At 39.0% G+C, this 27161-nt stretch overlaps 1 protein-coding gene and 1 pseudogene across 13 annotated transcripts in view; both read right to left on the bottom strand.

The window, feature by feature from the left end:
• The window catches only part of BTRC (beta-transducin repeat containing E3 ubiquitin protein ligase), a 175314-nt gene that overhangs the window by 16592 nt on the left and 131561 nt on the right, over positions 1–27161 (bottom strand). For all 13 annotated transcript variants that reach the window (XM_010859496.1, XM_010859491.1, XM_010859492.1 and 10 more), the window contains 4 exons: positions 11720–11951; positions 5927–6113; positions 947–1043; positions 162–299 (listed from right to left, as the gene is read on the bottom strand). In XM_010859496.1, the coding sequence (XP_010857798.1) occupies positions 162–299; positions 947–1043; positions 5927–6113; positions 11720–11951 (654 nt within the window). The remainder of the gene's footprint in view (positions 1–161; positions 300–946; positions 1044–5926; positions 6114–11719; positions 11952–27161) is intronic.
• On the bottom strand, positions 16962–17645 carry LOC105002696 (annotated as a pseudogene).

Raw genomic sequence — 27161 nt, forward strand, 5'->3', positions numbered from 1 at the left:
AGGCACTTTTCTCTTAAGGAAATGATTTTGGCTTTCGGACTAGAAACAATCTAAAACTTTCACTTTCTGGAAATATCGTTTAGAGTTTTTGCTTTGGGTTGCTTTACACTGTGGTCATCCTTACCCCTTCAACTACCTCCCCATAACTGAAGAGACCTCACCTTGATTGTGTTGTCTCGAAGGCCGCTCACTATCTTCTGATCATCATACTGTAAACAGTAAACTCCTTTGCTTGTTTCACTTCGGCAGTGGATTCTCTGTAAGCTATGTCTTCCACATCTCCAATTAGATTCTATTGTCTGAGAAGAAGGAATGGTAAAGAAGTAGTAATTAGGAAAGGACTAGAACTAAACTCTTTTCTGATTTTCATGGCAACCAATGACAAATGCTCAGTGCTTTACTGGATATACAGAATTTAAGGCATTTTTTAAAAAAGCTTCTATTTAATGTTTTAAAACATTTTTTCATTTGCAAAGTAATTAAAGATTTATTTCCTAGAACTCTCCTGTATGAAACTCGTTCGACTAAATAATAAACCTTCTGGAGAGAGACTGTTCACCAACAGAGGAGAAGCTATGAACCACATGAGGTTACCTACTCAGTGCTCATCTTACATCTGAGGTGGCATTTCTACCAGTGAACTTCCACAGAGACTCAATTCAGAAGATATTTGAATAATGGTTTATAAGTGCAACTTTTAAACATTTCCACTTCTGTTATCATATTTTCTCTCTTACCTATTTATCTATCAATAAACAATTTTCAAAAGCTTTAAATTTCTTTGCCTGGTTATTTACTATATTTTACCTACCCTATTCACTTGTAAAGAAATTGATTTTTAACCCACATCAATAAACCCTAATGGATTTGTTGTAACAATGCTGTTACTGAAGAATGTTGATGATTCTCTAGTATTTGGCAAATACCCAAATATACAGATTCTTACCTCAATGTCTTGTATAATTTTAGGATAAAGTGCTCTATAAAAAGAGTTGGGAGGCGCATTTCCATCAGGAGGTTTGTTTTTGAACAAATACTGTCCCCTAAAAAATAACAAATATTTCTCAGTAAAAATCATATCCAACCCCCCCCCCCAATACATTTACAAGGAACCTCCTATTTCTTCAAAGCATTTTCACAATTACCATTCCATATAATCTCCATAACTAGCCTAGAGAAGTGCGAAGTTAAACCTGATTTCAGGAGCAACTCCCTGAAAGTTGCTCCCATGTTAACGAGCAACTTTCTGGGCTAAACGAATTCTGCCAACACTGATTTGCTTTTGAGTAAAACATGATGATTTCTAGTGTAGGACATCAAAGTGTCAGGCCTTCAGGAATATTATGTCAATAGACAAATGGAACGTGTATAGTCACAATTCTGACTAACTGACTAACAGACCTCTGCAGAGACAGACTTATTGGCCTTACCTTATGAAAATTTTGTTAGTGGTGATAACTACAAACTCTGAACTAGGCACATGCCCCACAGACTTCCCTTCATTGAGTAAAGCTGTGCCAGTGTAGTGGAGCCTAGCATTGTGGGCAGCAGGAATGCCTCTGTCACAGAGTTAACTTTTACCAGTCTCCAGTTATATGTGGAAAGGTGTATTGGCGACTCAGGCACCCAGGCTGCTGGTATGTTTTAAAAGGAGCAATTTCAACAGAAAACAAAGGGATCACAGGAGTGTCCAGCAGCAAGTACGAAAGCAGAAAAAAAAAATAAAAGAAATGCCTGACAGCACTGTGCTGTCAAATCTAAGGCATAAAATCGACTTTCACAGGTGTGTTCCTGGCTATGTACATACATACATGGATTTTATTGCCTTTCCTTGACTCCAGTGAGCAACATTTGTTAGGATCTCCTTCCTTATGACAGCACATCTCTGGAATACTCATATCCCAAGCTAGATCTTTACTACAAAAAAAAAAATCAGTAAATGGCAATCACTTCCTGCTGGGTAAAAAATTTAATTCCTCATCCTGAAGTTAAGAACCCACCAAACACGGTGTGGAAGCTAGTAAACCCCACTATGGGTGTACTAACTGCTGTTCTCACTGGCACTGTGCCTTGCAAAGTGGAGACAGGCAGAAATGCCTCTGAGTGTAATCCTGGCACCAGAGAAATCATGTTTTCTCTGGGCCAGTCATCCACGCCTCCCTCTATAGCTCCATTACAATATAATTAATTGTTCAATGTCTCCAGGAGCACTTCTCCCCTGCCCTCTTCCTATTATACACCTTGAAAATTAGTTGAGAAAATTTCCTATCAGGAAGGTAGCTGGCTCTGACTTCTGTGTTGATACAGAAAGGGAAATCCACAGCAGAGAGGCTAAAATAACTGTCTTTTTAAAGGGACTATAATAGGAGCAAGAAGCATGATACACCAACACAAAGAAAGGGACAAACAAGACACATTTGGAAATAATTCGGGCTTAAAGATACAGTTTTCTAAACAATAATTATTCTATAAATACATTGTAGGCAAACAAATTTTCAATGAAGAGGTCCTAAATCTGGTTATTAGGGAACTCCTTGGTGGTCTAGTGGTTAGGACTCAGTGCTTCTACTGCCAGAGGCCCAGGTTCAATCCCTGGACAGGGAACTAAGATCCCATAAGCCACCATAGCAAGGCCCCCCCCCGCTCCCCCAAAAGATCTGGTTAATAATTAAATTTAATAGTTTCAATGTTGACATCCTTTAATGAGGTTAGGAATAACTATATTCATTTGGCAGGTGAAGAAATCAAATGTCAGGGAAGCTAAGCAACTTGTCCAAGGTCACACAGCTAGTGAGAAGACCTAGGGTTTGAATCTAAGTCTGACTTCAGAGGTCACACTCTTAACTACTGTATTGTCTCTCAAAGCTCACCATTCCTCATTCTTATCCTCTTTTTAACCTCTGGCAATTGCACACAGGGACCCCAGGATTTTTTTTTTCACATACAATGAAACTATCTCTACATTCTAAGGAAAGAGAAATCATGTAAACCTCTGATCTCATTTTCTATCCCACAGTATTTATCTTGCCATGCTAAAGCATCTGAATTTCTTCAAGTTACAGGTGCTACAAAAAAGGATGGCTAAGTGTTGAAAACTGGTTTTTCAGTCTGTATCTATTTTATAAGTCAAAACCTTTCACGATGGAAGCTCTCTGACAACAGGGACCACTTCTATGTGAAATGCCTAGTACTTTTAAGAGTGTGAGGACATGATAAATGCTAAATATTAAATTCAGAATGTTATCATAAAATGTGATCTGCTGATTAAGAAAATGGACTTATCCCAAGTGGTCTTTTATTACACTTTAAGAGTTACCATTACTAAGCGGAGAGAGCATCTTCAGTATTATTCAAGAGAGAAAATAAGAGTTCATGTCCTAGGGGCAGACTGTCAAATTCATCTAGATATAAAATACAACTGTAGAGTGGAAATTAAACTCAAAGCTTTTTTAGAAAACTGTATTTATTTATTTTTGGTTGAAGGAAATGGAAGAAGTTCTCAAAGACAGCATTTGGGGAGAGGCAGTATAACAGAAAGGCTTTATTGACAAAGGAGACTTAGTAAGACAACTTGCAAGAGAAAAATGAAAAAGTGATTACAGACTATTGTTTTTTAAAGTGAGGAAGAACTACTAACACAGGAAGAAAGGCAACACGTAAACATAAGCAGCCACATACTGTCAAGGGGATAATAAAGGCAGTCTTCATGGGGTGAACAAATATTTGAAATCTCAGGGATCTGTATCAAGCTAAGGTGATATATATGGCCAAAGACAAAGGAATACAGTCAGAACTCTAAAGGATACTCAAAAGAGCAGGAATGGGTTTCTGTAGTTGAAGAAATAGGAGAAAGAGTGATAATTAGTGCTGATCCTAAATTATTTCTCAGCTATACCTTCACATACCCTTTTAAAAGGCCAAGAAGCCACCTGTTCGATGATCTTTTTTTTTTCTTCTGTGTAACTAATACAAGAGATCTTTAACCCTCTTTAAGGATTTAAACCCTCTTTTAGGGTTTAATTAACCCTAAGCATAATTCTGGAGCCTTTTATCTTTGGTATTTTCATACATATCTGTCAAGATTTGCCCATCTACTTCTTACTCTCCCTGCCTTCAAAAAGAGACTGTAAAGTCCCAACATCTGATAAAGTTTTATTGTCATTTACAGTCCAAATGGGAACAAAGTACATTTTAACAGGGAACAAAACCTTTATAAGCTATGAGAATGCATCTCTACAAGTGAAATTTTGGGTCAGGAGTTATTTGGAGAAGATTTTCTTTTCTTTTTTCCCCCCCTGAAGGGTAGAGGAATATTCCTAGCTGCCCTAAAATTTTCCCAAGCAAGCAACTGCCTCCTCTATTTCTAAGGCTAGTCCTAACATGCTTAAGAAAATGATGGACTTTGAATTCCATATATCTATATAATCTTTTACTTTATTATACAATATAGTTTATTTCCAAAGTATGAAATAAGTTATCAAAGATCAGGTTTCCATTCTTCCATACAGTGAAATTAGTGAAAGTAAGGGAAACATACTTGGAAGAAGAAATAATAATATATTTTCATTTATGCAATTTTTTATAGCCAAAAATTCCCTGGTATTTGCTTCCTAATTTAATTGAATTTGGGAGAAATTTTAAAGACCTTCTAATAGCCAGAATAACAGAAATCTCTTGAATTACTTGGTATAATATTTGGAGGTCATTATATTTATTGTACATTAATGAATTTAAAAGATGCAAAAAAAGGGAGCCAACTATGCTTTTATGAAAAATTGTTAAGAAAAGCTGATCCTCCATTCTTAACTGTTCTGTATCTCTTCATGATCCAAGAAAAATGATTCATGAAATTAATTGCTCAGGATATCACTGAGCATACACATGCCTGCTGGTGCATCACTATCAACTAAAATATTTAATATGTCACCACCTTTATTTTATTTATGAAGTATTCACACCCAACTTTTTAAAAATGACATTATAGAGAATCATCCAAGAGAAAATTATATATAGAAGACCTCTTCCAGATGTTCTAAAGAAATGGTACCATTACATTAAAAGAATAAGAACAAAACTGGTAAATTCTGTTGCTCTCAGGCTGGTAACTACATAATGTCTTACAGGATTCAGGATTAAGCAGTAAAAAAATCTTGAGAAAATTTAAGAGTCTTAAAAAGAAACAATGATTTATACTAAATTCCAATTTCTTCTCTTTCTGAAGGCTTGAGTTCTTATTCTAGATGGGCATAAAAATAATTTTGATTAAAAAGTTGATAGAACACCACAGGCTAAGGCTAAAGACAAAAAAATCTGAAAAAGAAAATAGTCAAAGAGGAGGGCTGGTAGTATTTTTTTTTAATCATTGTTTGCAAAGCAGCATTAACACATTATTATACCACTTATGCAAGGAGATCCAACCAGTCCATTCTGAAGGAGATCAGCCCTGGGATTTCTTTGGAAGGAATGATGCTAAAGCTGAAACTCCAGTACTTTGGCCACCTCATGCGAAGAGGCGACTCATTGGAAAAGACTCTGATGCTGGGAGGGATTGGGGGCAGGAGGAGAAGGGGACGACAGAGGATGAGATGGCTGGATGGCATCACTGACTCGATGGACGTGACTCTGAGTGAACTCTGGGAGTTGGTGACGGACACGGAGGCCTGACGTGCTGAGATTCATGGGGTCGCAAAGAGTCGGACACGACTGAGCGACTGAACTGAACTGAACTGGTATCACTTATGAGTGAGTGGTCAGAAGAAAAACTGCCAAGTACATGAACAACTATTTAACACTTTTTGCTATAAAAGAGCAAAATCAGTATATCAAAAGATAAGTGGTCTTGCTGGTTCCCAATAATACTGTATTCCAGAGAGTGAAAGGCCAGATCCTGCAGCTCTCTAAAGAGTTAGAATGTTAAAAGGCTCACCAGCCTCTTCGTTCTGCCAGGCCTCTCCACAGAGAATCTGTCCTGACCATTCTTTCAATGAGCTTCTTCCATAACATGCCATCAGACGTCACTCGGTACCATTCTTTGCACACAAGTTCAGCAGCACATAGTGATCTGGCATCCAAGTATGACAGGATGTTCTCAGCAATGTGATCTAAACCCCGAGCTTTTGGTGGGGAGAGGAGGCAAAGAAAAAAAAAAAAAAGACATGGATGGTGGTGAATGATTTTCTTTTTTTAACAGAAAGTCCTTTAAACAGGAACAGCATTTATTCCGCTATGAAGGCACATCACTGTCCCTAGTGTGGTCCAGTTTCTTTTTCAAACAGACTTGGCTAAAATGAGTGTCAATAATTTTTCTATAAGGTTACAGAAATGAACAGTATTTTCCATCTTCCTTTAGATAAGGAAGTGAAAACTAACAACCAGCAAACCCCCCAAGACATTAAAAATAAAAAGGATTCCAGAAAACAATTCACATCTATCTATATGGATTTCAGCACTAGGGGATGTTCTATGGATGGCATCTCAAACTCTGTGATTCAGACCCCCCCCATCTCTACCCCAATTCTTTATATTAGGTCCATTTCTCATTCTGTTTCTATTACTGCTGCAGTTCCAAAGCTGTTCGGTAAAAGAAATATCCTTTAAATGTACTGTGGGAGAGGCACTAAGTCAGAATGTTCTGGACTATAGAATTCTGGGCATGCAGAAAGGAGAGAAAAAGAAAATATAGGTTGGTATAGGAACATCCCAAGAGGAATGACTGAGAGGTATATTCAAGTTCGAGTTTAATTTTAGATGTTTAAAAAAGTATATTTGAGAACAGTTGCGGCTATAAAGCCTAAATGACAGTTGGCCAAAAATGAAACAAAACAAAACAAAACAAAACAAACCCCAGACCAATAGACAACTTAGAATTTCAGAGACTATTTTTGTAGGATATACAGAGAAAAACAGGGTAAGTAGATCTTGGATTGTGTAAACTGGGTGGGCTTCCCAATTAAAATTCTCTATCACCCAAATCTGTACTGGGGCCTCAGAGGAACAGATCCCATAAAATAGGATGTTCATATTAACAGACCTTTTGGCTGCTGTTCTAATTCACAGTGAGACAAAAAATATTCAAAGTCATTTCTCTTTACAGGTAACGTATCAGAGATTTGCTAAAGACTTAAATAGTGCAGAAAGATTCCTTGATACTCTGATTACCTTAGGCACAAACTTAACAAGCAAGAGAGATAATATCACCTTTCATTTTGTTTCTTCCCCCTGAATCATACAAAGATACATTTGGACGCCATTAGCAACAATCTAAATGTGCTTAAACATTATTTTAATTATAAAAATTATATGGATGTCAGTCACATTCTTCAACAGATTTGGAAAAGAAAGCATTAAATGGATCTTGTTTGGCTGGCATCACATGTTCATATTTAAGCACAAGCAGATGGAGGCATTCATCACCTAATTCTTATTAAAGAAACATGACTATAAGCCAATTAAAGATATAATAATTAGTTTGTCATACAAAGTACAGTAATGGTTCAATTTCTCCATCTTTATACTGAACTTTCTATACTATCAGAAGTTCCCAAAATGCATTCCTGTGTTTTTAGTGGCTAGCATCAAATTGCTCCTGATCTTTCACTATGTCCCTATAATAAGTCTTTGGAAGTAATTTCACCTAACACTCCAAACAAACCCATTACATTAATGGATTACAGGCATTTTTTGAAGTAGTTTGGTTTACTAAATGTAGCCAGATGGTGTAGGTTCATAAGTTAAAGTGGCCATAAAGCATTAGACTGATGATTTAGTATCTTATAAAGTGGTCAGCAGATATACATCAGAGATCAGTATTAGGCAAAGAATACACAAGTCTAATCATCTCCTGCTCAATTCTTAGTGGTATATGCTAGAGATTGTAACATGTCTCAGTGATTGGGGAGAGCACAATAATGAGGTACACACAGATTGCACAAAGAAAACTGCTTGCCTATGGCTAAAATAAAATCCAATGAGTGAAGAATGGGCAGAAATCTATTCTATTTAACAAAAGATGTAAGTACAAATTCAGCTTAAAAATGTTTATTTCAAAGATATAAATAGGCATTTCTTTTGTTTTAAAGGGCAATTTAAATTCCAATTTTGGAAAAACAAATTTTTAAAAAGATATAATTGGCAAAGATTAAAAAAAGTGGTAAAATGCTTTGAGGGAGGGTTTAAGTTGGTATAGTTTTCTTAGAGGACAGTTTAGCACATGTATTAGAAGCCTTAAAAATGTTCGTAATTCTTTAACATAGGAATCCCACTTGTGGTATTTTTTTTCCTAGGATGCCCAAAAGATGAATAAGAATGTCCACTGCTGCTGCTGCTGCTGCTGCTGCTGCTGCTAAGTCGCTTCAGTCGTGTCCAACTCTGTGCGACCCCACAGATGGCAGCCCACCAGGCTCCTCTGTCCCTGGGATTCTCCAGGCAAGAACACCACCACAGCATAGTTTATAATGGAAAAAACATTTTAAACTACCTAAATGCTCCAAAATCAGATTGATTATATTCTTTGCAGCCAAAGATGGAGACTGTATAGAGCAGTCTCCATACAGTCAGCAAAAACAAGACCAGGAGCTGACTGTGGCTCAGATCATGAACGCCTTATTGCCAAATTCAGGCTGAAAATGAAGAAAGTGGAGAAAACCACTAGACCATTCAGGTATGATCTAAATCAGATCCCTTATGACTATACAGTGGAAGTGAGAAATAGATTTAAGGGACTAGATCTGATAGACAGAGTGCCTGATGAACTATGGACGGAGGTTCGTGACACTGGACAGGAGACAGGAATCAAGACCATTCCCAATAAAAAGAAATGCAAAAAAGCAAAATGGCTGTCTGAGGTGGCCTTACAAATAGCTGTGAAAAGAAGAGAAGCAAAAAGCAAGGGAGAAAAGGAAAGATATACCCATTTGAATGCAGAGTTGCAAAGAATAGCAAGGAGAGATAAGAAAGCCTTCCTCAGCGATCAATGCAAAGAAATAGAGGAAAACAACAGAATGGGAAAGACTAGATATCTCTTCAAGAAAGTTAGAGATGCCAAGGGAACACTGTATGCTCAATAAAGAACAGAAATGGTAGGGACCTAAAAGAAGCAGAAGATATTAAGAAGAGGTGGCAAGAATAAAAAGAACTGTACAAAAAAGATCTTCATGACCCGGATAATCATGATGGTGTGATCACTCACCTAGAGCCAGACATCCTGGAATGTGAAGTCAAGTGGGCCTTAGAAAGCATCACTATGAACAAAGCTAGTGGAGGTGATGGAATTCCAGTTGAGCTATTTCAAATCCTGAAAGATGATGCTGTGAAAGTGCTGCACTCAATATGCCAGCAAATTTGGAAAACTCAGCAGTGGCCACAGGACTGGAAAAGGTCAATTTTCATTCCAATCCCAAAGAATGCTCAAACTACCGCACAATTGCACTCATCTCACACGCTAGTAAAGTAATGCTCAAAATTCTCCAAGCCAGGCTTCAGCAATACATGAACCGTGAAATTCCAGATGTTCAAGCTGGTTTTAGAAAAGGCAGACGAACCAGAGATCAAATTGCCAACATCCGCTGGATCATGGAAAAAGCAAGAGAGTTCCAGAAAAACATCTATTTCTGCTTTATTGACTATGCCAAAGCCTTCGACTGCGTGGATCACTATAAACTGTGGAAAATTCTGAAAGAGATGGGAATACCAGACCACCTGACCTGCCTCTTGAGAAATCTGTATGCAGGTCAGGAAGTAACAGGACTGGACATGGAACAACACACTGGTTCCAAATTGGAAAAGGAGTATTTCAAGGCTGTACATTGTCACCCTGCTTATTTAACTTCTATGCAGAGTACATCATGAGAAACGCTGGGCTGGATGAAGCACAAGATGGAATCAAGATTGCCGGGAGAAATATCAATAACCTCAGATATGCAGATGACACGACTCTTATGGCAGAAAGTGAAGAAGAACTAAAAAGCCTCTTGATGAAAGTGAAAGAGGAGAGTGAAAAAGTTGGCTTAAAGCTCAACATTCAGAAAACTAGGATCATGGCATCCGGTCCCATCATTTCATGGCAAATAGATGGGGAAACAGTGGTAACAGTAGCTGACTTTATTTTTCTGGGCTCCAAAATCACTGCAGATGGTGACTGCAGCCATGAAATTAAAAGATGCTTACTCCTTGGAAGGAAAGTTATGACCAACCTACACAGCATATTAAAAAGTAGAGACATTACTTTGCCAACAAAGATCCATCTAGTCAAGGCTATGGTTTTTCCAGTGGTCATGTCTGGATGTGAAAGTTGGACTATAAAGAAAGCTGAGTGCAGAAGAATGATGCATTTGAACTGTGGTGTTGGAGAAGACTCTTGAGAGTCCCTTGGACTGCAAGGAGATCCAACCAGTCCATCCTAAAGGAGACCAGTCCTGGGTGTTCATTGGAAGGACTGATGTTGAAGCTGATACTCCAATACTTTGGCCACCTGATGCAAAGAGCTGACTCATTGGAAAAGACCCTGATGCTGGGACGGACTGAGGGCAGAAGAAGGGGACGACAGAGGATGAGATGGTTGGATGGCATCACCAACTCAACGGACATGGGTTTGGGCGGACTCTGGGAGTTGGTGGCGTGCTGCAGTTCATGGGGTCGCAAAGAGTTGGACACGACTGAGTGACTGAACTGAACTGTTCAATAAAGGGTTTAAATAATATGTGTTTCAACCATCATAAATAATATACAATACTATAAAAAATTGTTTTTTAAAAGAACCAACACTTAGGAAAACACATTAAGAGGATATAGTAAGAATAAAAATGTTGCAAACACTTATGAGGGAAATATATACACCTAGGAAAAATATTAAGAACACACTAGTAGTTCTCTCTGAATGGCAGGGTTCTGGAAAATGTTTTTACATTTTGAACATTTTTGAATTTTATAAATTTCTGGTAAGTGCTACAATCAGGAAACTACTGAAAAAAAAAAAGATAGACTATATTTTAGAAATTCACTCATTTTTGTACTACTTTTTAAAAAAACCAGACTTTTAACATGGGTGAGAATCTTGTATTTTCCTGATACATCATTTTCCCCAAATACTGATGCCTACGGAGTATCCCAAATCACCATTAAGCATTCAGTGAAACAACCACAGCACTCTCAAAAGTGTGTGTGTGTGTGTGTGTGTGTATGCACAAATACATTTTAAAAAACATACAATAAAAAATATGCAATAGTTTATAACAGCTATTTAGTTACTGAGCAGTGAGATTGTAAAGCCTGGAATTTACATACTTAATATCACAACAAGGCTCCTGAGATACACTTCTTTCTAAAATATTCAATAAAAAATGCTTCTTATTCATTCATGCAAAGTAAATATTCTATTGATAAATTCCCAAAGAAATTCAAATATGTTAACATACCTTAAAACTAAGACACTATAAAAGACACATCTCAAACCAGATAACACCTCAGAAAAGATGTTATTTAAACCTACATGTGAGTAAAAATAGGGTGAATAGAGACAGGGAGAAGAAAGGGGGAAAAGGAGTCTCTTTACAGACTTGGATTTTTTTGTACTTATATCCCAAGAAGGTATGATTAAAATAGTTCATAAAAATCAAGCCAACAAAGATTTTTTAAAGAGAAACAGAACTGAAGATTCAGTATGATTACTAGTGTAACATATCTTTCAGGCAAATTAACGCCTTACAAACACCTGTACACATACCTGGCAGAGCAGTTATGAAATCCCTCTGCAACATAGGTTTAAGATATGAGTTTATGTGCCCATGTTGGTAATGACACATTTGGGATATAAGATGTTCCACAAATTCCACTTGATCGGATTCTGACCACTGCTCAAAATATTTGACACACAGTTCCTTTTCCTTCTCATAGCTCGCTGAGAGTTTCCGTTGCTTGGGCACAATCATACTGGAAGTGCCATTGGCAAGTTTTGTCTGCAGAAGAGGTGGATTGAAAGAAACATATAACAGTCAGTATTGAAATAAGGGAAATTATATGATTTTCCAGTCTGGCATGCTATGTTATGTATGTCTGTTTGATGGAGCTCACTCTGTTATTTTATTAGTAACTGGATGTTTGCAAACAGCAATTATATGGAAAAAGCCACAGAAATAACCACAGTAAATTGGTAAATCAGGAATACTGTTGGATGACAAGGCATCCATTTCCAAAAGTTCATAGGAAAACATTATTTGGAGATATATAGATGAAAACCAATGAAAGCATGTTATGACTAGCAAGCAAAAAAGCTAATTTGCTTATCTTGTATATACCCGTTACTGTGCATTTATACAATTACTTACTCACAACTTATTTTTTAATAGTTAAGTAAGAAATCCTCCATGCAAAGAAAAGCCAATGAATAATTTGAGACCCGGGTACCTTTAGAGATAAAGCTTAAATAACATCAATACTCAACATACCCTTTTCTTCTCCCCACTCCTCCCAAATCCTGTTGTCATCAAAATTATATGCCATAAAGTCTTTAATATTAACTGGTTCATTCAATAAATATTAGTTGAGCATCTATAATGTTCTAAACATTGTCCCAGGTGCTAGGAATACAACACTTAACAAAAATAACATAGTTTCTACCACCAGTTATTCACAATACAGTAGGTATAGCAAGCTAAAAACATTACCATACAAATAATGAAGAAAAATAACACAGGACAAAGGGATAGAAAAGATAATGCCATTTTGACAGGCAAAGAAATTCTTCTCTGTTATTCAAACCAAACATGTAGGTACTGCTGTGATTTAATTAAGGTCCCAAATCAGGACCTTAAGAGGGAGATTACCCCAGTGGGCGTGACCTAATGATATCAGTCCTTTAAAAGCAGACTTTTTTTTTTTCCTCCCAATTGGTTGCAGAAGAGAAGGGGACCACCAGACTAGGAATTCGATCACCCTTAGGGGCTGAGAGCATCTCCCAGCAGACAGCCAACAAGAAAATGGTGACCTCAATCCTACAAAGGCAAGGAGCTGAATTTGCCAACAACAACCTGAGATTTCTTTCCCTAAATGAGAACTCAGCTCAGACCAACACATTGATTTCCGCCTTGTGATATTCTGAGCAGAGAACCCAGTCTTGCTATATCAGATTTCTGACCTAGAGAACAGTGAGCTAATGAACAGGTATTATTTTAAATTGTTAAGTTTGTGGTAATTTGTTATGTAGCACTTAAAAAAACCACAATGTAACAATTTGGTCACAAAGGACTCCATTCCTCCCTGAACATGAACTCTGTTTCTACCCCCATCAAGAAATAGTTTGTCCCAGCCTTTGAATCTGGGCTTTGACTAAAAGCATGCGGAGAAAGTAACATTCTGGGACTTCTAGGCTTAGGCAACTTCTGCTTACTCTGCCTTAGACCCTTGAGCCACTGTGTAAAAACTGAGGCTACTCTCCTGGAGACGATGAGAAGCTATGCAGGAAGAGATCACATGGAGAAGCGCCTAGAAGCCTGAGCATTTTATGATCTGAAACCTTTTAAAAGGATCATTGCTATGTGGAGAACAGGCTGTAGAGGACGTGAATAGAAATCAGGAGACTAATTAATTACCTGGCTACGTCACAGTAGTCCACGGAAGAGACAACAATCTTTTGGACTAAGTGGTAGCTGTAGATGTGGTGAGAAATAATTGGGATTCAATGTATATTTTGAAGGCAGAGTCAAGTGAATTTGCTGATCAACTGGATATATAGGGTATGAGGTTGGGGTGGGGGGAGAGACAAAGATTATATTCAAGTTTGAAGCTGGGGAACACTAGGAGAAGATTCAGAAATCAACTGAAAATTTTGCTACTCTAAAGAAAGTTGATTTTCTTTAGAGGATAACCACAAAGTGGCAGGTACAGCTAGGTACTTATACTTTTCAAACTAACTTGATGGATCTTTGGCATATTTGTCTGAAGAAGTCCCAATGTGGCAAGAAGACCTTAGTTACTAGGGAGTTCTTGCCATATTGAATATGCCATCAAACTGTACCAAATTTGGAGAATCAACTTCTGCTATTAAAGGCACAGATTTGGTTTAATTTCTACAGGTTAACTCCTACACGTAGGCCTCTCTACAAATGATTCCCAATACATAGCTGAAAGTATATTTCCTTTTTTGGGGGGTCTAGATTATATTACTGATATATTTTAATAAACCACAAAGAACCACCACAGATTCTAGAAGCTGTCTGTCTGTGCTTAAATAAACATCTCCTGTAGCATCTGTTTTATTTTTAAATTTATTTATTTTAAAAAAAAAAACTTTTTTTTTTTAATTGGGATACAGCCAGTTGACAATATTGTGATAGTTCAGTTGAAAGTATATTTTCAAGAATGGCATTAGCAGGATTTCCCCGGTGGTTAAGTGGTTAAGACTCCACATTCCCAATGCAAGGGGCCCAGGTTCAATCCCTGGTCAGGGAACTAGATACGACATGTTGCAACCAAGAGTTCCCATGCCGCAACTAAAGATGCTATACACTGCAACAAAGATTGAAGATCTCTGAGTGCCACAACTAAGGCCCAGCCCAGCCAAATAAATAGAAAAATGTCTTTTTAAAAAAGGAATGGCATGAGCCATTCTATTTATACAGAAGGAACAGACACTATGAACAGCAAGCCCTGGTGTAGACAGAGCTGGATGTTTTCTAGCATAAATACCATTTTTATCTATGATATAAGACCAAAAATGATTCATAACAACCTTGTTGGACACAGGCATTGGGGGACTTCTGGGCTGTTTTGTGTAGGCTATTTGTTTGCATCTCAGAAAAGGAAAACTTGACCAAACACCACTTCTCATTCCAACAACCAAAACTTCTCATCATCTTTTATATATTTGTCTTTTAAAGGAAGAAACAGACTGGAGTTGGATGCCAGAGTATTGTATCCTGGATAAAGACCAGAAATGTCAGTCACAGAGAACAATAATCAAAAAGGTAATGAAAGTGTTCTATTTATACTGTAAACAAATCAGATATTACTAAAATAAGGGGATTCAGGCTTTGATCAGTGGCTATTAGACTATTAACAGATAAAAGTGCTGAAGGATTTCACAAATTGATTATCCCACTGCAGGAGTTAAAGTTCAGTCAAGACTTTCTCATACTTTCAATGATTCAATCATAAACAGGAGATAAAACACTATTAGAAATGAACCATAAACCGAGAGTTCATGTATTTGCAAACTGTCCACTGGTAATACACTCCAGTCACCGCCCCTCAAAACAGAGTATTTCATTGCAGGCAGGCATATACCTTAGATCCATCATCACTTCAAATGAGTTACCCTTTACCACTACACCATACCACACTGTTTTAAGAGCACTGGCCTTAGAGTAGAAAGACGTGGCTTCAATTTAGCTCCTCAATTACCAGTTATGTGACATAGAGTAAATAACTTGATTTTTTCTCTGAGTCTCTGTTTCACTCATCTGTAAAGTGGGGCTAATTACAGAATCTATTCCATTGGGATTTTGTGAAGTTCAAAATCATCTACGAAAAGTAAGCTTAGTTCACCACATGGCACAGAGTAAAGTGCTCAGTAAATCGACACTCTTCATGAATTTATGACACTGCTGGACTTATGCTTTCTCTTTTTTGAAAATATATCATTCTATTTCACTGGGTAGTATATCTTTTCTATTTTAATTTTCAGTGAAGTATAATATATAATATACATAGAAGTACATAACCTTAAGTGTATAGCTTGATGAATTTCCACAAGGTGAGCATACTGTGTAACTAGTGCCTTGGTCACAAACTCTGCCTTGTGCTCCTTTTTTCAAGTCACTAGCCCCTCTAAGGGTAGCCACTATACTAATTTCATTAATATATATATATATTTTAAAAAACTGCCTATACAATTTATAGTAGCATTAAAAAATGTGTAATTCTCAGGAATAAATCTGACAACATACGTGTTGCTGCTGCTGTTGTTCAGTCGCTCAGTTGTGTCCAATTCTTTGCAACCCCATGAACTGGAGCATGCCAAGCTTCCCTGTCCTTCACTATCTCCTGGAGTTTGCTCAAACTCATGTCGCAAAGAGTCAGACATGACTGAGCGACTGAACTGAACTGAATGTCCATTGAATCCACGATGCCATCCAACCATCTCATCCTCTGTTGTCCCCTTCTCCTCCTACCTTCAACATATCCCAGCATCAGGGTCTTTTCCAATGAGTCGGCTCTTTGCATCAGCTTCAGCATGGGTCCTTCCAATGAATATTCAGGGTTGATTCCTTTAGGACTGACTGGTTTGATCTCCTTGCTGTCCAAGGGACTCTCAAGAGTCTTCTCCAACACCACAGTTTAAAAGCATCAATTTTTCAGTGCTCTGCCTTCTTTATAGTCCAACTCTCACATCTGTACATGACTACTGGAAAAACCATAACTTTGACGATATGGACCTTTGTCAGCAAAGTAATGTCTCTGCTTTTTAATACACTGTCTACGTTTCTCACAGCTTTTCTTCCAGGGAGCAAGCATCTTCTAATTTCATAGTTGCAGTCACTGTCCTCAGTGATTTTGAAGCCCAAGAAAGTAAAAGTCTGTCACTATTTCCATTGTTTTCCCATCTATTTGCCAGAAAGTGATGGGACTGGATGCCAATTTTCTGAATGTTGAGTTTTAAGCCTGCTTTTTCACTCTCCTTTTTCACCTGCATCAAGAGGCTCTTTAGGTCCTCTTCGCTTTCTGCCATTAGGGTGGTGTCATCTGCATATCTGAAGTTATTGCTGTTTCTCCCATCAATCTTGATTCTACCTTGAGCTTCACCCAGGCTGGCATTTCGCATGATGTACTCTGCATATAAGTTAAATAAGTAGGGTGACAATATACAGCCTTGATGTCCTCTTTTCCCAATTTGGAACCAGTCAGTTGTTCCATGTCTGGTTCTAACTCTTTTTTTTTCTTTTTCCAAATCAAGAGTTTTTATTGCCTCTTTAAAATATCACAACGGAGTCCACAGAACCATTTGCCATCTTTGTGGTTTCTGCAGCAGGATCACTGAGATCTTATTCATCAGCCTGCTGAACTGTTCCTTTTTCAGAAACATAGACACCATCCAAAATTTTTCTGATATCCTTGTTTTTAACTGTGGTGGCTTGCTGAATCAAAGCAGCTGAATTTGACACAAATGCAATGTCATTTCCTTCAAGAATCAACTCATCTTTCTGGGCTTGAGATACTGAATAGGCAACCCCTGATCTCATTCAAACCCTGCGTATGTATTTTTCACCCCCAAAATTTTGGATTTCCAAAAGAGAACCGTTCTCCTGAACAACAACATCGATGGGGAAGTGGGCATACACCGACCTCATCTTGTAACGGAAGCCCAGTGTAACACCTTGATCATGTTCTGTACGTGACTACAGATTGTGCGAACAGTGGCCAGTTCCTTTCTGTTTCCCCACCGTTTGTCAACATGGAGCCTCTTCTTTTTCTTTCCAAGGAGACTGAGTTCTACATTGATGTGATTGAAGTCCCCCTGCAGGGTGCCTCTGGGGCCCTTCACAATAATTGTCTGTCCCTTCAAGGTAATGTCAACATTTTCTGGGATGTCAACAGTCTGATTGCTGAGAATGGTCTTCATTCTCACAGTTGACGTGGCAAAGACTGGTTCTAACTCTTGCTTCTTGACCTCTATACAGGTTTCTCAGAAGGCAGGTAAGCTGGTCTGGTATCCCCATCTCTTTAAGAATTTTCCACAGTTTGTTGTGATCCATACAGTCAAAGGCTTTAGCGTAGTAAAAGAAGCAGATGTTTTTCTGGAATTCCCTTGCTTTTTCTATTATCCAACAAATGTTGGAAATTTGATCTCTGGTTCCTCTGCCTTTTCTAAATCCAGCTTGAATCTGGAAGTTCTTGGTTCACATATTGTTGAAGCCTAGCTTGAAGAATTTTCAGCATGACATTGCAAGCATGTGAAATGAGAGCACCTGTGTGATAATGCCACACAATTCTCTGCCAACATTCTTTGGCAATGCCCTTCTTTGGGATTGGAATGAAAATTGACTTTTTCCAGTCTGTGACCACTCCTGAGTTTTCCAAAGTTGTTGACATATTAAGTACAACACTTCAACAGCATCATCTTTTAGGATCTTAAATAGCTCAACTAGAATTCTGTCACCTCCACTAGCTTTGCTCATAGTAATGCTTCCCACAGCCCACTTGACTTCACAATCCAGGATGTCCAGTTCTAGGTAAGTGACCACACATCTGTGGTTACCTGGGCCATTAAGACCTTTTCTATATAGTTCTGTGTATTCTTACCACCTCTTCTTCATGTCTTCTGCTTCTGTTAGGTCCTTACCATTTCTATCTTTATCATGCCCATTCTTGCATGAAATGCTCCCTTGATACCTCCAATTTTCTCAAAGCGATCTATAGTCTTTCCTATTCTACTGTTTTCCTCTATTTCTTTGCATTATTCATTTAAGAAGTCCTTCTTATCTCTCCTTGCTACTCTCTGGAACTCCGCATTCAGTTGAGTGTATCTTTCCCTTTCTCCCTTGCCTTTTACTTCTCTACTTTCCTCAGCTATTTGTAAAGCCTCCTGAGACAACCACTTTGCTTTCTTGCACTTCTTTTTGTCTGGGATAGTTTTGGTCACTGCCTCCCATACAATATTATGAACCTTCGTCCACAGTTCTTCAGGCACTCTACCACATCTAATCCCATGAATCTATTTGTCACCTCCACTGTATAATCATAAAGGATTTAATTTAGCTCATACCTGAAAGGCTTAGTGGTTTTCCCTACTTCCTTCAATTTAAACCTGAATTCTGCAGTAAGGAGCTCATGATCTGAGTCACAGTCAGCTCCAGGTATTGTTTTTGCTGACTGTATAGAGCTTCTCCATCTTCTGCTGCAAAGAATATAATCATTCTGATTTTGGTACTGACTCTGATTTTGCTACTGACTCTACGGATGTCCACGTGTACAGGCATCCCTTGTGTTGTTGGAAAAGGGTATTTGCTCTAACCAGTTTGTTCTCTTAACAAAACTCTGTTGGCCTTTGCCCTGCTTCATTTTGTACTCCAAGGCCTAACTTGCCTGTTACTCTGGGTATCTCTTGACTTCCTACTTTTACATTCCAATCCCCTGGGATCAAAAGGAAATCTTATTGTGTGTGTGTGTGTTAGTTCTAGACAGTGTTCTATGTCTTCATAGAATCAGTCAGCTTCAGTTTCTTTAGCATCAGTGGCTGGGACTGATAGACTTAAGGATTACTATAATGTTGAATGGTTTGTCTTGGAAACAACTCTTGAGATCATTCTGTCGCTTCTGTGGCTGCACCCAAGTACTGCATTTCAGACTCTCTTGTTGACTATGAGGGTTAGTTAGTTAGTTAAGTCGCTCAGTCGTGTCCGACTCTTTGCGACCCCATGGACTGTAGCCCACCAGGCTCCTCCGTCCATGGGATTCTCCAGGCAAGAATACTGGAGTGGGTTGCCATTTCCTTCTCCAGGGAATCTTCCCGACCCAGGGATCGAACCCAGGTCTCCCACATGAGAGGCAGACGCTTTAACCTCTGAGCCACCAGGGAAGCCCATGAGGGTTACTCCATTTCTTCTAAAAGATCCTTGCCCACAGTAATAAATATACTGGTCATCTGAATTAAATCTGCCCATTCCCATCCATTATAGTTCAGTTTAATTCAGTTCAGTTGCTCAGTTGTGTCCGACTCTCTGTGACCCCATGGACTACAGCACGCCAGGCTTCCCTGTCTGTCACCAGCTCCCAGAGCTTGCTCAAACCCATGTCCATTGAGTCGGTGATGCCATCCAACCATCTCATCCTCTGCTGTCCCCTCCTCCTCCTGCCTTCAATCTTTCCCAGCATCAGGGTCTTTTCTAATGAGTCAGCTCTTTGCATCAGGTGGCCAAAGTATTGAAGCTTCAGCTTCAGCATCAATCCTTTCAATTAATATTCAGGACTGATTTCCTTCAGTATTGACTAGTTTGATGTCCTTGCAGTCCAAGGAACTCTCAAGAGTCTTCTCCAAAACCACAGTTCAAAAGCATCAATTCTTCGGCATTCAGCTTTCATAATAGTTCACTGATTCCTAAAGATGTCAGTGTTCAATCTTGCCATCTCCTGCTTGACCACGGCCAATTTACCTTGATTCATGGACCTAACATTCCAGGTTCCTTTGCAATATTGCTCTTTACAGCATCGGACTTTACTTTTACCACCAGATACATCTACCATCAGATACATCCACAACTGAGCATCATTTCTGTTTTCATCCAGCCACTTCATTCTTTTTGGAGCTATTAATAATTGCCCTCTGCTCTTCCCCAGTAACATATTGGACACCTTTCCTGGGGGGCTCATCTTTTGGTGTCATATCTTTTTGCCTTTTTGTGCTGCCCATGGGGTTCTCCAGGCAAGAATACTGGAGTGGGGTTGCCATTTCCTCCTCCAGAGGACCATGTTTTGTCAGAACTCTTCACTCTGACCCATCAGTCTCGGGTGTCCCTGCGTGGCGTGGCTCGTAGTTTCACTGAGTTACGCAAGCCCCTTCATCAGGACAAGGCTGTGATCCATGAAGGGGACAAAGGAACAGTACTCAATGATAAAAGGAGCAAACTACAGATATACCAAATGACAAGGATGTATCTCAAAAACATGCTGAATGAAAGAAATCAGACACAAAAAGAGTATATACTTTACATTTCTACTTATATGAAACTCTAGGATTAACAAACCTAATTTATAATGATAAAAACAGAACAGTGGTTGCTTGGGACCGGATTTGGGGATGGGATTGACTGGGTAACGGCACCAGTAAAGTTTTGAATGGAATGAAAACGTTCCATAGATTGACTGTTACACAGGTGTATACATTCACCAAAATTCATCAAACTGATTATTTAATATGAAAATAGACTTTTAAAACTTCTAAGTATAGGGTATTCCTAAGGATAAATGCCATTGTAATATTAACTTAATTCATAATGAAGGTATTATATTTATAGAGAATTCTGGAGATAAAGGCCTTTGTTATCAAGCCTCCTCTCTCTCTATCACTCTCCCTTACAGATTTTTCTACTAATGCCTAAAGTAAATGCAGCAAAATTTCAATTTGGGAACCTCAGAAAATCCACAAGGGTACAGTGAAAAAGTTCAATTATTAAAAAATCAAAAGGTTGTATATTAGAGTGGGAGAGAGGGTAATGGTTACTTGTGGCAATAGAATTGATTTGGCTTTCCCAGCAAAAGCCTGATGACTCAACCACTACTGTTCAAATGTCTAAGAAAGCTGACAAACAATCTCAGTTTAATGGTAATACTAACTTTCTGCCAACCCTGCACATCTCCTGTTCTGCTATTCTGTTCACAATGAACAGTTATCTCCAAAAGAAAGAAAGAAAGAAGCTGTCAGGTGACAAGCACACAAAATGAAAGGACTTAAGTATTTATACGACTGTTCTCAGCTTAGTCCTCAAAGGCCAAGGGCTAACATTTCCTTCCCTGAAAATATATTAAAGCATCACTTTCAAAATTACCATGAATTTCTCTGAAGCTTCTGCCTGGGCCAGGAAGGAAAAATACACACTTGCAGATACCAACTAGCCTAACCACTGCCTTGGCAACATTAAGTGTGCTGACTTTGCTAACTGCACTGGGTGTGTGCTGGAAGATACAGCAGACTGGCTGAACTTAATGGTAAGATGACAGATGTTTTTAGTTTGCATGTAAACTAAACTGCTTTAATCACAAGGGAGGGTGTATATTAAGTAGAGAAAAGAAAATGTTTCAGTTATAGGACAACATTTGGAATTGTGGGTACAAGGACTAGATAAAGAGAATAACGTTGACGACTAGAGAGATGCAAATGATATTTAAGGATTCTGTTTGGTCTTCAGAAGGACTCCAAGGACAGACTCTGGTATTGAAACCCTGGGAACCCTGGGTGGAGGGGTGGGTGGAGTGAGGGAGGGATATAATGATTAAGATGATGAATGAATGAATATAAGTATAAAGTGGGCAACAGTTGTGCTTGGGTTCAGGCTATAGCCTAAGAGGGACAGGACAAGAATTTTGACTAAGGCTGGAACTTCAGAGTTATCAATCAATCAACAACCTTTAAAAAAACAAAAACAAAAACAGAAAATGTTTAAAATTTATTGCTTTACACTTAAAACATAAAGAACAGAATGCCATAAATAATGGGGAAGAAAAAGATAAAACTACAACACACCAAACACAAAGATTGAGGAAGGAAAGTCAGTTTTGGGTGGGGTAGCCAGTTCGTGGTAGATCAGGAGCCTACAGCGACAGAGATGGTGGTTGAAGAGCCTGTTTTGCCCCCAGGGGTGGTGAATTCTGACCTGGCTCTGGGTCTCCTGCAGGAGCAGCTGGGTTTTCCCTGCCCGAGTGGGAAATCGTCGTCTGCCCAGTGGGTCTCCTGCCGGGGCTTCAGGCTCTGCCCCAGTGGGCTCCAGGCCCTCCAGCTGACTCAGGGGAAGGCTGACACAGTGTTCCACGTGGGAGCAGATGTGTTATGCTCTCTGTGAGCCCAGGACAGGACCCTGAGGAGAAGCCTGGGTGGTGTCCCGGCCCAACGCCTTTCCTGTTCACCTCTGGGCCCTGATTCTGGGGAACCCTCAGCGGCCACATTCAACAGGAGCCTGTGCTGGCCCTCGGTGGCAGTATGGTGCATGGGCCCCTCACTTGGGCAGATGGATCGGGTGTCCCCATCAAGCAGCTCCTCACGGATCTCTGGGCTGGGGCTCTGCAATGACAGTGTAGCAGCTGGCCCTGCCCGGAGGCATCAGAGCCCTGCCAGGCCATCATCTTATCACTGCCTCTTCTGTCCACTTGACCTTTTGCTCTCAGGTCAGGTACAGACCTGTGTCTGCTCAGATATGCACCCAGGAGGTAAGATATACATCTGAAGGGCTTGGGATAAACCTTAGGTAGAAGGGCACTGCCTGGGCTCTCTACATCCCACCCAGCCAGCTTGAACTGGAGTGTGGACATAATCAGCCCACCAGACTTCTTATCAGTCTGCTCTTACTTGAGGCAGACCCATCCCACATAAACCCCTACCACATATACAGGGAGAGGACACAGATCTACCCTGGTGGGATCATAGTGATGGCTTGGCCTAGGCTGGCCTGCCCTGAGCCACCCTGTGTTATCTAATTTTTACTGGGGTATAGTTGATTTATAATGTTGTATCAGTTTCAAGTGTATACCAAAGTGAATCTGCTATACATACACACACACACACACACTCTCACTTTTTTTTAGATTTTTTTCCCCACATATTCCCCATATATTACAGAGTACCGACTAGAGTTCCCTGTGCTATATGGTTAGGTCCTTATTAGTAATCTATTTTATATATAGTAGTATGCATGTATCGATCCCAATCTTGCAATTTATCTCTTTCCTCCTTTACCCCCCAATAACCGTAATTTAAACAACCATTTATTGGGTGACTGGTCTGTGCTGGGCACTTTTCTAGGTGCTAGCAAAACCAGTGAACAGGTAGACAAAATTTTTCTTTACTTTCTCTGGCAAGAAGTAGAGGGAGAATATGTAATACATATTTTAATCTTGAAACCAGTTAGTATTGTGAAGAAAACAAAACAAAGTAACAAAAAATACCCTAACTGAGGTGTTTATGCAATGACACTGAAGTAGGTAATGTCTGAACTGTGATTTGAAAGATGAGAGTCAAATCTTACGAAGATATAGGGAAAAAACCTTCCAGACAGAAGGAAGAACAAGTCAATGGTGTGTTCAAATGAAAGAAAGAAAGGCAGCTGGTATGGATGGGACAAACTGAATGAGGGAGAAAGTGGTGGGAAATGAGGTTAGTGAGGTGACCTGGGGCCAGATCATGTAAGGACTTCTGGGTCACAGGTAAGGAGTTTGGACTTCTTGTTAAGTGTAAAGGAGAGCCCCTGGCAGTTTTGAGGTAGTTAAATATGGCATCATCTGATTTACCCTTTAGAAATACACTTGGAGAAGGCAATGGCAACCCACTCCAGTACTCTTGCCTGGAAAATCCCACGGGCAGAGGAGCCTGGTAGGCTGCAGTTCACGGGGTTGCTAAGAGTTGGACGTGACTGAGCGACTTCACTTTCACTTTTCACTTTCACGCATTGGAGAAGGAAATGGCAACCCACTCCAGTATTCTTGCCTAGAGAATCCCAGAGACGGAGGAGCCTGGTGGGCTGCCGTCTATGGGGTCGCACAGAGTCGGACACGACTGAAGCGACTTAGCAGCAGCAGGTACCACACAGAGAAGGGGGCGGGGCATCTGGGGCAGTGAGGAGAGACTAAGAAGAGCAAGTTGAAAGCAGAGGAAGGAAGACCAATTAGAGCTGATAACATAATCAAGGCAAGAAGCAGTCATGGCTAAGGTTAGAAAAGGCAGATTAGGAAGTGCTTAGAAGAAAGCTATTTTACCCTTACAAGAGAGGAAGAAGGAGAAAAGCCCTGTTGAGAATTATAAATCTGGGTTATAATACACATTTACTTCAGTATAGTGATTTACTTCTTCAGTAGGGCCAATCCTTCAAATATTTAATCTGGTACATCAACCTGGATAGGAACAAAACCAGGGTTCTTGCTCCTTGTGGGCAGAAGAAACAAGATAAAAATAAAATAAATTCAAGAGTTTTGCAGGGGATGGTGGAGAGCGGGGGAGGATTTTTTTTTTTTTAAAGATCTATACTATTCTCTATTGGCTATTGCCAGGCTTTAGTTAATAAGGATATAAAAACATTGGTTTAAAGTTCTTTTTCTTATTGTTTTCCCTTGATTTCTCTGTAAAAACAGCTCTTAAAAAAGTCAACACTGTCTTGGTTAAATTAAGAGGAAATGATATTGTCTACATTTTGATTAGAACTGAAAGAATAAGTAAGTATACCTAAGGATGGATATGGTGACAACACAGAGATCCAGAACAGTTCTAGAATTTACAAAGAGCTAGGGTAGAAAACAGAAAGGGACCCTTAGAAGGCTCAGTAGAGCTCTCTGGCACTTGAGCATCTTTTAACAAAGAGTTTCAAGTGAAACGGAGAGAATCTGGCCATAAATTGAACATGCAGAGTAAAAGATAATGAATGCTCAAAAGTAGAACCATCACTTTGAACATTTCCACTTAAAAAAAAAAATCTCTATAACTTTCAGTGACCAAAGAAGTAGTCTACTATCTTTTGGGGCAAGGGGTAAGAGTGCAAATGAAAAGAAAATGGTGACTATAGGTACAGAATGGGACAAACATTTCAGCAGGAATAAACATCACATTTCTCAGTAGGATTACTGCATTAATATTTTAACAGCTTCTACTAAATATGATTACATATTGGGTGAACTCATAAATATGTCAGATCTGATTAGTGAACATGGAAGACAGGAAGGGGCAGATTTGTCAGCAGAAGGAAGTTCACATTATGAATTTGACTGGTTTCTAATAACCAACAAGAAAAGCTTGCAATCACTCCAATTCTTTTAAATAAAACTCACCAGAAAATGAACTCACAAATGCCCCAGTATAAACGATTAAAGACTGGACACTTAGCAGTCTTTTTTTTCCCTATTAATTATAGGAAAAGCCATATAAAAAAATCTACCAAAACCACAACAAAGCCATTTTTATTATTTCTGGATTTCTGAGGAAGTTAAAGGGATAGGATAGTCACTTAACATCTTTAGGTTTCAAACAGGGGCTCTTGTTTCTGCAGTGGGTTCTCTCATGGAACTTCATAGCTTCCAGGGTGATAGGTTCTTTTGTTCTAAACCAAGAAGCTCACAGCAGTTTAATTTACTGCTGCATTATTATAGCTACTAACTACGGACACCTCCAAGGCTGGTAAACCCACTGATGTAGATAGTGCCACCTTAAAAGGATTTTTGGATGGGTCTTAGTGATGAGGGGGAAAAAAGGACATAATGTTTAATTATAAGAAATGATTGAAATAGGCACAGACATACCCCGGGTGCCTCTGCACTGCAGCAAGCTCTAAACTTGTTATCGTTAATGGTTTAAATTTCACTGTGCTAATCATTTCAGGACACAAGCCTTTCTTGATAATCTAATGAATTATTCCAACATCCTTCAGCAAAAAAAAAAAAACCTCCATGACAGCACTAATTACAAGACGTTTTCCCAGTGCTTATGTAAAATATGACAGAGCAGCAGCTTAGGGAATTGCAGAAAACTGCTTCTAATTTCCACTGAGAAACTGACAAACACCTCTCTTTCATCTCTCCCAGCTCTCAAGTAAGATTTAACTTTCTCATTTAGTTAATTACCGAGTGAGGATCATCATTTCCCCGGATCGGAGCGGCACAGAGCCTTTATCGTGTTAACTTGTGAACTTGATCGATGGCTGCTGCTAAAACTTAATAACTTCACCCCCTGGCAAATTGTAAGATAAATATAATAGGAGAAACTCTGACAGTAAAAACCTGCCAGAAATGAGCGCTGTGTTTATGTTTCTTCGCAGGCAGCAAAAAAAAAAAAAAAAAAAAACCCACAACAACCGACAGCTTATTACTGGTTGCGTGTTACTTATATTTAAAAGACTCCAGGCAGTTAACTTTCTACATACTGTTAAAACTTTGCTCACAAGATGGGGAAAAATGAGAAAAAGCCCCAGTGATGCAGACTTGGGGAAATGAGGGAAGAAGAAAAAAATAGGGAGAAGGGCAAAGCAAGGGAATATACTGTGTAAAATCTTTTAAAATGTCATGTTTATCATATAAAATGTTCAACCAGCACAAATAGGCATAAAATTCTTAAAAAATAATAAAACACTATATGAACTATATCTAGGAGCAAAGCGAGAGAATTTCATTCACTCAAATTTTTTCAATGACCATAAGTCCCTGCCTGAAGAATCCAATTAACTGTAGAATTCCTAGATCTCTTCTCAAAAACCCCTGCAGCTAGAAAACCATTTACTAAATACACCATTTAACCCTTTCTGAAACAAGTACACTATAGCTAGGAAATGCATAACTCTGTCTAGAGCACTTCATCTAGTCTTATTCACCTTCCATACCTCAGCTAGCCAATTGAGAAGCAAACAGTCTGGATTTTTTTTTCCCCTTTTGGTCCAGTTTGAATTTGAATTTGGAATTTTAACATTTAACTGAGCAAATTGGTACCA

The sequence above is a fragment of the Bison bison genome, unplaced genomic scaffold (assembly GCF_000754665.1).
Source record: "Bison bison bison isolate TAMUID 2011002044 unplaced genomic scaffold, Bison_UMD1.0 scf7180017864456, whole genome shotgun sequence".
Lineage (NCBI taxonomy): Eukaryota > Metazoa > Chordata > Mammalia > Artiodactyla > Bovidae > Bison > Bison bison.